At 36.3% G+C, this 12251-nt stretch overlaps 1 protein-coding gene across 2 annotated transcripts in view; it reads right to left on the bottom strand.

Annotated features, from left to right (window-relative positions):
• The window catches only part of LOC136037339 (fatty-acid amide hydrolase 2-like), a 206635-nt gene that overhangs the window by 32145 nt on the left and 162239 nt on the right, over positions 1-12251 (bottom strand). For both annotated transcript variants that reach the window (XM_065720010.1, XM_065720011.1), the window contains one exon: positions 6549-6716. In XM_065720010.1, coding sequence (XP_065576082.1) covers positions 6549-6716 — 168 coding nt within the window. The remainder of the gene's footprint in view (positions 1-6548; positions 6717-12251) is intronic.

Genomic DNA, 12251 nt, shown 5'->3' with positions numbered 1-12251 from the left:
AAACACGGTAAGAGATGAAATTCTTTAATGTAGTGTGTCATTAACAAGTGTATTTGCATTTCTCCATTGAGGAAGTTTCTTTGCACTTTTCGCCAATATGATATGACGCAAACCACATGACGCAATGATATGATATGACGCAATATGATATGACGCAACATGATATGACGGAAGGTCCACGGCTGCCTTCAACAATAAGGACAAAACTAACTCTAGGACAAGTTACAAAAGCTCTGTTCGGTATTGAATGTTTGAAAGAGTTTGTCTCTTCTTTCATTTCTTTCTTTCTGTAATCCGTTCTTTATTCCATTAAATAAAAAAAAACAAGTTTTTTTTTAACGGAAAGAAAGGAGCGGCATTAAAACTTAAAATGAGCAGAAATTACTTCGTATATGAAAGGGGCTGCTTGCTCATCAACTCCCCGCTCTTGACGCTAAAGTTTGACTCTTTCTCTTAACTCTACTTTTTAAAATAGTAAAAAACTTTAGCATAAAGAGCAGGGCTCTGATGAGGAAGCAGCCCCTTTCATGTACGAAGTAATTTCTGCTTGTTTGAAGGTTTAATGCAGCTCCTTACTTTCCGTTAAAAAAAAACTTGTTTTTTTTATTTAATTTATGAACGTTTTTGAATCAATGCATGTTTTTATTTTGGCTCTCCGCAGATTAATAATTAAAACGAAATTTGCATATTTATTTTTTGGATAAATGACTTTCTCATAGTTTTGATCGAATGATTTTGGGGAAAAAAGGAGCGGGGGAGGAGGCCTAGTTGCCCTTCTTTTTAATCACTTAAAAAGGCAACTAGAACTTTAAATTTTTTACGAATGTTTTTATTAGTAAAAGATATACGTAACTTACAATTTAGCTTACGTAACGAACTTCTGTATTCTCATGTCTTTATTAAGTAAATGGGGGGGGGGGGTTCACCCCCTCGTCAGTACCTCCCTCTTTGAACTAAAGCTTAAATTTTGTCCCAATTTCTTAAGAATAACCCCTGAATCACAAAAGCCGTAGAATAAATAGTTCAAATTACTAAAAACACTTTAGCGTAAAGAGCGGGGTATTAGGAGGAGGTGAACCCATCATATGCGTAATAATTTCTGTTCGTTTTAAGTTTTTATGCTTCTCCTTACTTTAAGTTTGAAAAACTTTTTCATATTCATTTTTTCATTTTTTCTGCGCTCCCTTCATGAAAATTTTCTTCCCCCACGACAAAATCCTCCAAGGAAAGTTCTCCCAACATATCTCCCTCTCCTCGACCCCCCTCAACCTAAAAATCCCCCTGAAACGTCTGTACACTTCCAAATAACCATTACTATATGTAAGCATTGGTCAAAGTTTTTAACTTCTAGCCCCTCCTACGAGGACTGTGGGGGAGTAAGTCGCTCCCAAAGACATAGTTATAAGGTTTCTCGACTACAGTGAATAAAATGGCTATCTCAGAATTTCGATTCGGTGACTTTGGGAAATAATTGGCGTGGGAGGGGGCCTAGGTGCCCTCCGATTTTTTTGGTCACTTATAAGGCACTAGAACTTTTCATTTCCGTTGGAATAAGCCCTCTCGCAAGATTCTAGGACCATTGGGTCGATACGATCACCCCTGGGAAAAAAAACAAACAAAAAAACAAATTAACACGCATTCCTGATCTGTATTCTGGCAAAAAATGCGAAATTCCACATTTTTGTAGATAGGAGCTTGAAACTTCTACAACATGGTTCTCTGATATGCTGAATCTGATGGTGTGATTTTCGTTAAGATTGTATGACCTTTGGGGGGTGTTTCCCCCTATCTTCGAAAATGAGGCACATTTTCTGAGGCTCGTAACTTTTGATGGGTGAAACTAATCTTGATGAAACTTATATATTTAAAATCAGCATTAAAATGCGATTCTTTTGATGTAACTATTGGTATCACAATTCCATTTTTTTAGAGTTTCGATTACTATTGAGCCGGGTCGCTCCTTACTACAGTTCGTTACCACGAACTGTTTTATAAGACATTCCCTATGGTTACCAAAACCAGTTCCTTATCCTCGATTAGGTGGTTTGTTCTCGTGTGCGAGTGTTTCAGGTGACTACAGAAATTAAACAATTCCCAATTATTTTTGTTGTTCAAAAATTGGTTTATTATTGTGGTTGCAGCAATAGCTACGACCAAGTAAAAGACAAACAAGGTCCATGGTAACGAAAAACAAGTAGCCCCAAAACCCCTAAAATGGCGTCGGATCGAAACAAGAAGTACAAAATTGGAATCGCCTTGTCGGAAAGTTCTATTCAGAAAACTTAATGTCCCTTGACTTGAAAAGCAAAGAAAATTCCTTGGCTTGAAAAACAAGCAAAATCACTTATTTTGCATGAGAAGCATTTTTTCCGTTTTTTCCTTCTCTGCAGCTAGTGGGCCACTACAACACCATAGAGAGCTGTTTAAGGGTGAGTTTACAGAAAATTTCTACAACTCCCTTTACAATTAAAAATACACAATATTTAAAATGAATGTGCATGTGTGTAATTAAGATCGAAACTACCTACAAATGGTGATAATTTGCATTAGAATATTCATTTGATTCAAAATATGGGGATTCAAAATATTTGTCATGGGACACAGTGATGTCTCTCCTTTTCCGTATTTTCATTGTTTTGTGTCGCCACTAGAAGGACACTGAAACGTCACAGAAAATGTTTAAGAGCTCCTTTGAAAGGAAATTACCATATTTTGTTTCTTCTGTAAGTAACAAAGTAACAAAACTTCTTAGTAACAAAACATAACATTAAAAATAAAATTTATATCCACATATAGAAAATGATGTACCACACGTGTCTTTTGACAAGAAAACAAAACGCATGTATGTTTTGAAAAGTTGCCAAGCCGGAATATGATGTCATATATGAGCTGACACCGCTGCTTCGTTCCCTATAGTCCCTGCTCCCTGCTGCTATGGTCCCTGCTCCCTGCTGCTATGGTCCCTGCTGCTATGGTTCCCTATATCCCTGCTAAAAATAAAAGCCAAAGGCTTTTTCATATGTGATATGTGCTTTATAGCAAAAATAGTTGTTCGTGTTTTATCAGGATGGGAGTAATCTCAGCAAAAGTACTAATATTGACAAAGTTTTATCAGATTACTATTAAAAACACTGCAACAATTCCAATATATTTAGAAAAATCAACTTTACATAATTTATACTTAAATTGAGCAAATTTCAAAGGCTATTGGAAGCAAAATTTTCTCTAAATTGTCTGGTTTGAATTGTTCGAATTATATTATCTTTGAAGCGGAGACTCTACATAAGGTGTAAGCAGGGGGTGGAACAGTCCATGGATTAAAAATGTGTAAGAACCTTTATCATAAGGATAGAAAATTCAGCTTATATCCAAAGAGAAGTCTATTTTAGGGTTTTTATGTTATTTGGTAAATATCAAGTGGCATATAGCGATCGCAAATTCTGTCGGTCGGTCGGTCGGTCTGTCGGTCGGTCGGTCGGTCCCGGTTTTGCTAGTTTAGGCACTTTCAAATAAGCTAGGACGATGATATGTAGCAGGTATATCAGGGACCAGACCAGATTAAATTAGAAATAGTCGTTTCCCCGATTCGATCATCTTGGAGCGGGAGTGGGGGGGACGGTTAATTCGGAAAATTAGAAAAACTTAGGTATTTTTAACTTACAAACAGGTGATCAGATGTTAATAAAATTTTATATTTAGAAGGATATTGTGTCTCAGAGCTCTCGTTTTAAAATCACGACCATATCCGGTGAAATGGGGGGGGTGGAATTGGAGGGGGAAACCTAAAATCTTGGAAAACACTTAAGAGTGGAGGGATCAGGATGAAACTTGGTGGAAAAAATAAGTACAAGTCCTAGATACGTAATTGAAATAACCGGAACAGATTCGCTAATTTTGGAGGACTTGGGGGGAGGGTTAAATCTGAAAAATTAGAAAAAATGAGGCGTTTTTAACTTACGAAGAAGTGACCGGATCTTAATGAAATTTCATATTTAGAAGAACCTCGTAACTCAGATCTTCAATTCTAAATCCCGAACGGATCCAGCGTCATTGGGGGAGTTGGGGGGAACGGAAATCTTGGAAAACGCTTAAAGCGGAGAGATCAGGATGAAACTTGGTGGGAAAAATAAGCAGAAGTCCTAGATACGTGATTGACATAACCGGACTGAATTCGCTCTCTCTGGGGGAGTTGGAGGGGGTGTTAATTCGGAAAAATTAGAAAATTGAGGTATTTTTAACTTACGAACGGCTGATCGGATCTTCACGAAATTTAATATGTAGTAGGATATCGTGTCTCAGAGCTCTTATTTTAAATCTCGACCGGATCCAGTGACATTGGGGGGAGCCTAAAATCTTGGAAAACGCTTAGAGTGGATGGGTCGGGATGAAACTTGGTGGGTAGAATGAGCAAATGTCGTAGATACGTGATTGAAGTAACCGGAATGGATCCACTCTTTCTGGGGGAGTCCAGTGCTTTGGAAAGTTCGGTGCTTCTGGACGTGCTAGGACGATGAAAATTGGTAGGCGTGTCAGGGACCTGCACAAATTGACTTGATAAAGTCGTTTTCCCCGATTAGACCGTCTGGGGGGGGGGGGCAGAAGGGAGAGGAAAAATCAGAAAAAATGAGTTATTTTTAACTTACGAGTGGGTGATCGGATCTTAATGAATTTTGATATTTAGAAGGACCTCGTGTCTCAGAGCTCTTATTTTAAATCTCAACCGGCATTAAGCCTCTGATTTTCCTTTTAAATTAATCTTCTTAGAATTTTGCTAGAGCTCATGCCATACGAGCTCTTGGCTCTTCCGACGCCATCACAAGTGCCATATGAGCTCTTTTTTCTTGTTTAGTTCCTTCCCAAGAGAAGAATTCTTACACTGTCCAGAAGTTATTGTTGCCATAAAAAAAAAGTCTAAAAAGTAGTTTGTTAAGAGAGTATACATCTCCCTTTATTCCTAGCCATAGTATATGATGATATATTTACCTTTAATGTAAAAAATTATTTTTGAATCGTTGTTTGATGAATAAATCTATAGGTCTATCTAACTATCATTTTGAATTTTTCATATATATATATTATTATTATTATTACTATCCCATAAACAATATCCCGTGTTACTACCCTTGTTAGTGCCTGACACACTGAGAAAATTAAAAGATATCCATAAAACAAAGAAAGATTGCAGCTTATGTGGTAAGAAGAATATGGATCTAAAAGCAGTTATTAGCTATTTAGTAAAGAGATAATGCCAGAAACTATGTATTAGAATCAACAACAAAAAGCTAGAAAACTATTTGCCAATCTTTGCCAACAGAACAGGGAGATCTGTATTATTATGGCTATATTTAGGTGGACTTACGACACTGTTATTTAGGTGGACTTACGAAACCTTTACACCCACTCCCCCTCCCCAAAAAATCTAAATAATAATATAAGCACCAATAATTGGTGCTCTATATAATAAATAATAAGCACTAATATCACCTGGGCTATTGGTTTCCCCTTTTTCATGGCATTTCCATATGGGGCTTATCCCTATGTTACCTGTTGTAGGAGTAACTTCCTTGGTAGTGTCAAGGTGTCCATAGTTGTTTTCTCCGATCCCGAGAGCACCACCAGCCAGCTTCAGATAGGCAACAATTGTCCGCGAGGGAAGACTCACTCATCACCAGGTTGCTCCTTTTGTGAACTCTTCTTATTCCACGGTGAGCACTTCTATGTCCAGGGTAACTAACCCCATGATGTGATAAACATTACTGGCTTCAATCTCTCCATCTCGGCAGCAAATTCCCTAAAATACCCTGCCTCATGGTTACACACGGACACGGGGCAGGACGGCCAGTAGCTGGTCAGTGACTGAAAGTAGCAGTAGCCGGATCCTATTTGTGCCTACTACTCTCAGGGGCACCGCGAGGAGGTACCGCGAGGAGGGCACCGCGAGGAGGAGCACCGAGGTTACCATTACCCCTTGGAAAGTACTGCATCAAATTAACGACGCTTCTTGACTACTAAGGTTCTTACGTCAGCCCAGCAGTGTGTTGGGGCAGTAGGGTTCAAACTCACGGTCCCGTATTACTAAGCTGTGATCAGACCCATTGCGCCACCACAGGACACCACTACCCCTAGAGACCTGCAGTAATCTTCTTTTAAATCTTCGTTGATGATTAATAGTAGACGTGTTGATAAAGCACATCAGTAAGGTATACTACATATGCCTAAAGGGTAAGCAATTCTTATTTTCAGCATCAAGATTGCTAAGAGCTTTCGCTTTTTATAGATACTCAGTGATTTTAGTTTTGCCCTGATAGAGGAACGATGTTTATATACATAGCCAACAGGAAACTTCCAAGTGTTGTATTTAAAAATTGCCTTCCTAAAGTCTGATAATATCTCTTTCCTTTTCAAATCTGTAGGACAAAATTTTGCTTTTTAAATTATCAAAACAAAAGGGTATTTTTATGTGCCTGGCACCAACAATTACGCCCTGAAAATCGTACACCTAACAAAGGTATTCCACAGCCCCTTAATAAAAATAGATAAAACTTTACCTGGAATTCTCTCTTCAGATCGTTACACATGGACAAGAATTTCTGTGTTTCCGGATGATTAAGTTCTCGCTTAAATATTTCTGAGAGACCAAGCCCAAGTGAGGGTAAAGTATTTTCAGACATCCCAACAAACCATTTACATAGTTCCCAGTAAAGATTCACAGATCCCTGAAAGTATAAGTTCTTTATAGCTCATTTCAAATTTTGGACGGTAGAACTTTACAGCCCAAGAACTAGCAGGCTCCAAGATGTCGTTGCTTGGTTATTTTTCCTCTATCAAAAATAGTGAACTGTAAGAGATGATCGTAAAGCTTGTTTATCATCAGGATCTGTTGGTAATTCATATCCAAACATTTAAATGAGGGTAAACTTGTCATGTAAACGGTTGCACGACGGCTATAATAATAATAATGCACCTCGCTCTTCACAATAAAGCTTGAGTTTTCACAATTCTTTAAGAATGGCCCCTGAATCACAAAGGCCGTAGAATGAACAGTTGATTTACTAAAAATACTTTATCGTAAAGAGCAAGGTATGGTGGAGGAAACGAATCCCCTTATATACGTAATATTTTCTGTTCGCTTAAAGTTTTAATAATGCTAATTACTTTCAGTTAAAAAAAATATTAATTTTCTTAATTTTTTTCATAATGCTAGGAAATCCTGCGCCCCTTCACGGAAATTATCTTCCCTCATGATAAATCCCTCCATGGAAAGATTATTTTACTACATTACTACAGTTTATTACCACGAACTGTTTGATAAAGTTTTTTATGTGGTAAAAATTCGGTGATAGACATGGAATCAAATTGCATTTAAAAACAAATACACAAAAAACAAATAAGCGGTCTTATGGTTTGAGAAAAGGCAAAAGAGTTGTGAGAAAGTTTTTTGATCATCAGGAATGAGGGGTTGCATATATGTGCTAATTCGTGTCCGAAATATTTAAATAAGGATAAATTTGTTTCCATATTAGCGGTTGCGAAGCAACTATAATATTAGTGCAACGTTGTGACGTAATTTTTCAGTTATTAAAGAGCGTGTGTGAGGTAAGGACTCGGTGATAGAAATAGATTCGAACTACATTTAACAACGAATGCATGGGAAACAATCAATTGGCATCATGCTTTGAGGCAAAATAACGTAGCCTTAATTTTTATATGCCGCAAATTAAGTAAAAAGAACGTACAGAGCGAGAATTAGGATATGGTGGTGAGACTACGTTAGAATTAACAGGAATTTCATAATTTCAAGCAAAGATTGTCGAATCCCTAGAAGTAGAAGGATTTTATGGTATTTTAAAGTTTCGATCGCTGCCGAAAAATTCTCTGTAGCCTACTTTCATTTGAAAAAAACTTGTTTTTTATTTGACTTATGATCGTTTTTAAAATCATGCCAGAAATCCCCCTCCGTGGAATTTTTTCCCCGACTTCAAAGTCAGGGAAAAGGATTTTATAAATTAGAGGATTTTATGGTATTTTAAAGTTTTGATCTCTAAACTTTCCAGCCTAGGCACTACAGACTTCAAAGTTATGATGCTCGGTTATTTTTCCTTTATAAAAAAATTATGACCTGTAAGCGAAAATCGAAAAGCTTGTTAATCATCAAGCACGAGGGGTTACAAATCTCTCATAAATTAAAAGTTTATCATTACCTGTTTCAAATTTTGGGAAAGCAATTATTTCTAATCTATCACTTTTTACAATAAGATAAAATTCACAAAACACATTATTTCCAAATTTAGCACCGCTTGCTCTGCGGTAAGATTATAGAAGAAGATCATAGCTAACGAACAGAATTGAATGTTTCGAATGAAATGAAATGAATATAATTAAATTTAATTTAAATCGTTTTGAAATAAAAACATATTAAAGACTCATTAAACTCATGTTGAGTCTTATCATAGTAAAATGCTATTGGATGTAGCATTTATGTATACACCTCTTAAACTATTAACAAATCAAAATTTACGAAGTAAGTAATCTTGTGACCGAACTTCTTTTCTTCATGAGTAGTACCATTTCTAAAGTGAACACAATAACATATATAGTACCCCTATCACAATATCAAACAAGAGATAATTCGCAAAACTTCAAATACAACACAATTTCATACCATCAAAAATCAGGTGAGATACATATTGAGGAGAATAGAATTTAATATTAGAAATTTAATAAGAAAGATTATCTCAATATGATTTTCCTCAGCATTAACTTACTCCAAATTCCAGTACACTTCAATTCATACATATAGCACATAATACAGTGGCAAAATACGCACGTAAAATTTTCTAGTGGGAATTTTTCGGGAATAATTGAGCAAAAACTTCAACTAGGTGTAAAAAAAAAAACAATTTCCTTATTTTTAGTTTCACACTATCCAGAGACCCAAAATACGTTCAGTGAGCCTTTCGGTGCGTATTGGGCAGAATAAAACAAAAAAAGGGAGAAAGTTAGAAAAACAGGAGAGAGAAGAGAAGGGAGAGAGGAGAGAACTAAATTAAATTTATTAACCATAAATATTTAACAAAATCCACATTATTTTACATATGAAAACGACAAAATACTTCAGCTTAGTCCCCTTGAAGATTCCGGGAGGGTGTTCCAAATCATGTTATAAGCTATCTCTCTTCATATTTAAGGAATATGAAGTGTCTGTAAATTATTGTAAGTATAGAACTAATAAGTGGATTTCTCAGAAATAAAAGATATATTACTACATAAGGCAGCAGGAAGCTGGTCATGTAACCTCAAAAAAAAATTAAAGAAGCACAACACAGAAAAAAGCGATCTCAAGTCAAGAAAGGGCTTAAGAAGGGAGCGGTTAACCTCGTGTATTAGATTCCTTCCTTTTTCATATAGTTTTGAATGTGGATTCAGTGATGAGGGAAAATTTGACTTCCAAATATTAGAACAGTATGAAACATAAGGCTGAGCTAGGCAGTAGAATAGGAGTCTAAGTATTGACGCTGGAAGAATGTGTTTCAGTTTTTTAAGGATCCCGAGGCTTTTGGAAACTTTCATTTTAATTAGGCCAGTATGATGCTTGAAGGAAAGATTCTAATCAAGTATAATCTCTAGCAATGGGATGCATCTAATCTTAGGTCTATTAAAAGAACCCCTCGATATATGAATTTCTTTTAAACCAGAGCAAGCCCTTTAAACTCCGGAGAAAATAAGAAAACGTGACTTTCTAACATTTAAGGCAAGATAATCAACATCAACCGCTGAATAACTCTTTCAAAAGGGGAAATCATGGTTGAACGGAGATGAGAATAAGTTCTACCAGCTGTGCCAAGAGTACTGTCATCCGCCAAAGTAATAAGTGCATTGGAGAAGGACGAACTTATGTCGCAATTAGAGACAGATGCAGGTTGACAGAAGCGACAACAAGTGGTAGGTTTTACATTTTTAACCGTATTTATGAGATCAAACACAGAAATTAAAAAGAGTATCGGCCCAAGCACAGATCCTTGTGGAACACCAGACTCTATTTCAGACGGGTTGGAAAAGAGCGGATCAACCGAGATAATTTGACCAGATAAATATGATAGAACCCAAGAATAAGTACTGTTCTCGTATTCTAATATGGGATAGTTTCCAAAGATGAATCTTGTATGTTATTGAATCAAATGCTTTTCGTACATCGAGGAAAAGGGCAGCAGCTATGAGATCAGAGTCAAGAGATACATGTAAATGATTCAATAGATTCACATATTCACGCTCAGTTGAGTGCTTTGGCCTAAAACCAAACTGTGAATCATGAAAAAAATGTTTAAAATTGAGAAAATCAAGGTGCTGAGAAACCAAAGCTTTTAAAAAAAAAAATTACTAAACACTGATAAGAGAGATATAGGACGATAACTAGCAGGGTCATTCCGTAAACCACCTTTGAAAGTAATAATAATAGTAAAAAAGAGGGTACTGGCTCATTTTTGATCGGTATTGGGTACTTTCTTCCCAAACCTGGAACAAAATGCGCCACCAAAGGCATGTGTTAATCAAAATAGGTCAAATCTGATTAACAGAAAAGAAAAAAAAGTATACAATATTTTTATTGGTAACATTTTTATAGAAAAAATTAAAAAACGAATGTAAAAAAATCCTTATTCTTTCATTACAAACACTCCCCTAAGGACGCATTGATTTTTAACAGCGAAATGTTGTTATGGTGGTACATATATGTTTACTTCATATCTATGTGGTATAAAATTTAAAAAGGTCGGCAATCCCTGATATACAGCATTTCTTACAGCTTTATTCTTCTCCAATTCTTTTTTATGGAAATATTTGACTTTATTGCGACGTCCTTGAGAAAAACGAGAAAAAAAGTAGTGACCTTATTACATGGTTAGTGATGACCTCGAAAAAAGAAAAGTAGAATTTAGGAAGGGTAGAAGCCCCCTCACTTATAGAATGATTTCTTTTTGGTTTAGGTTTCATGGTCGCTCTTTGAATTAACTCTGGTAGAACTTTATTATTCAATGAGTTTGCGTTCGTTTTTGCTTCACATTAAATAACTGCTGAAAACCTGATGGCGGTTGCAACCCCCCTTAGCCCCCACCCCTCCATATCAACGATAAAATTAAAATTTATTGCTTGAGAATGCAATGGCTCATTTAAGTGTCTTTGCTTTGCACGATAAAGTACAATTTTTCGATGTACTTATATTTCCTATTATAGCACTGAAATTGCAATGTTTTAGTTCCTTCGAGATAAGTAGAGGTTGACATGTTCAATCTCGGCTTGATGATTCTTCACGTGGTACGGAATCAGAGATTGGGTCTACTAAAAGTGTATAAAAAATTAGTTGGGCCGTTCTTCTTCACAAAAAGAAACACTCAAGAGGTGTTATTCAGTTATTTGGTTATTCAGTTATTCAGTTGTCGATCAGTTATTCGGGTTACAAGTTTCTATATTGGTTCGCTTACTCCAGTTGTCAAAAAAGGAAAAGACAGCAGACATAACTGTATTACTATATTACAATTATTATATTACTGTATTACTATATCATAGCTGCAGTACCATAACTGTATCCTCATTATGTGTAAGCTACTAGAGCTGCTGGTAGTTGACGATCTAAATGCTGCATGCTTTACACCAGACAATCAGATGGGTTTTAAGGCTGGTCATAGTCTCAAAGATTTCCACTCTATCACTTCGAAAATTGTTATTGAAATGAAGAGAAACAATGACATCCTGATTCTGGCAGCACATGATGTTCCTCGCACCTCCAATTCTAGCGTCCGACCTCAGCTACTATTTTCTCCGATAAGTCGAGGTATTTTTAGCTCTGTTGTGGGGTATTTAAAAATATTTTCGCGGCTCAAGGTCCTTATAAAAGTACAAACTTGAAATGGTTTATTTATCAAGCGATACTTCAATTAGAGTATGAAAAGGTGTCCAAGGAGGTATAACGTCACTATTCCTTTATAACAATACTGTTTTAAAAGCCCAGGAGAAAGTAATGACGAGTTACATACTAAAAGCTCTAGACCTTTCTCTCCTTCATTTTGCTTATGATATTTAAACCTCAACCGGACGCAGTCAGCAAATGAGGAAAAGTTGTCCGTGCTTAGTCGCGAATCTGGCAAAATACATTTATCCTTCAATGCATCTTATAGTGAGGTTCTTGTTTTTGGCAAGTCTCAGGCTACTACAAAAGGAGTACAGCCAGGAAGTCAAAATGTTTCCCCATCTGCAAG

Source organism: Artemia franciscana, chromosome 16 (assembly GCF_032884065.1).
Source record: "Artemia franciscana chromosome 16, ASM3288406v1, whole genome shotgun sequence".
NCBI classification, from domain to species: Eukaryota; Metazoa; Arthropoda; class Branchiopoda; order Anostraca; family Artemiidae; genus Artemia; species Artemia franciscana.
Note: the sequence above shows the minus strand (reverse complement) of the source record. Positions and strands in the feature narration are given on the sequence as shown.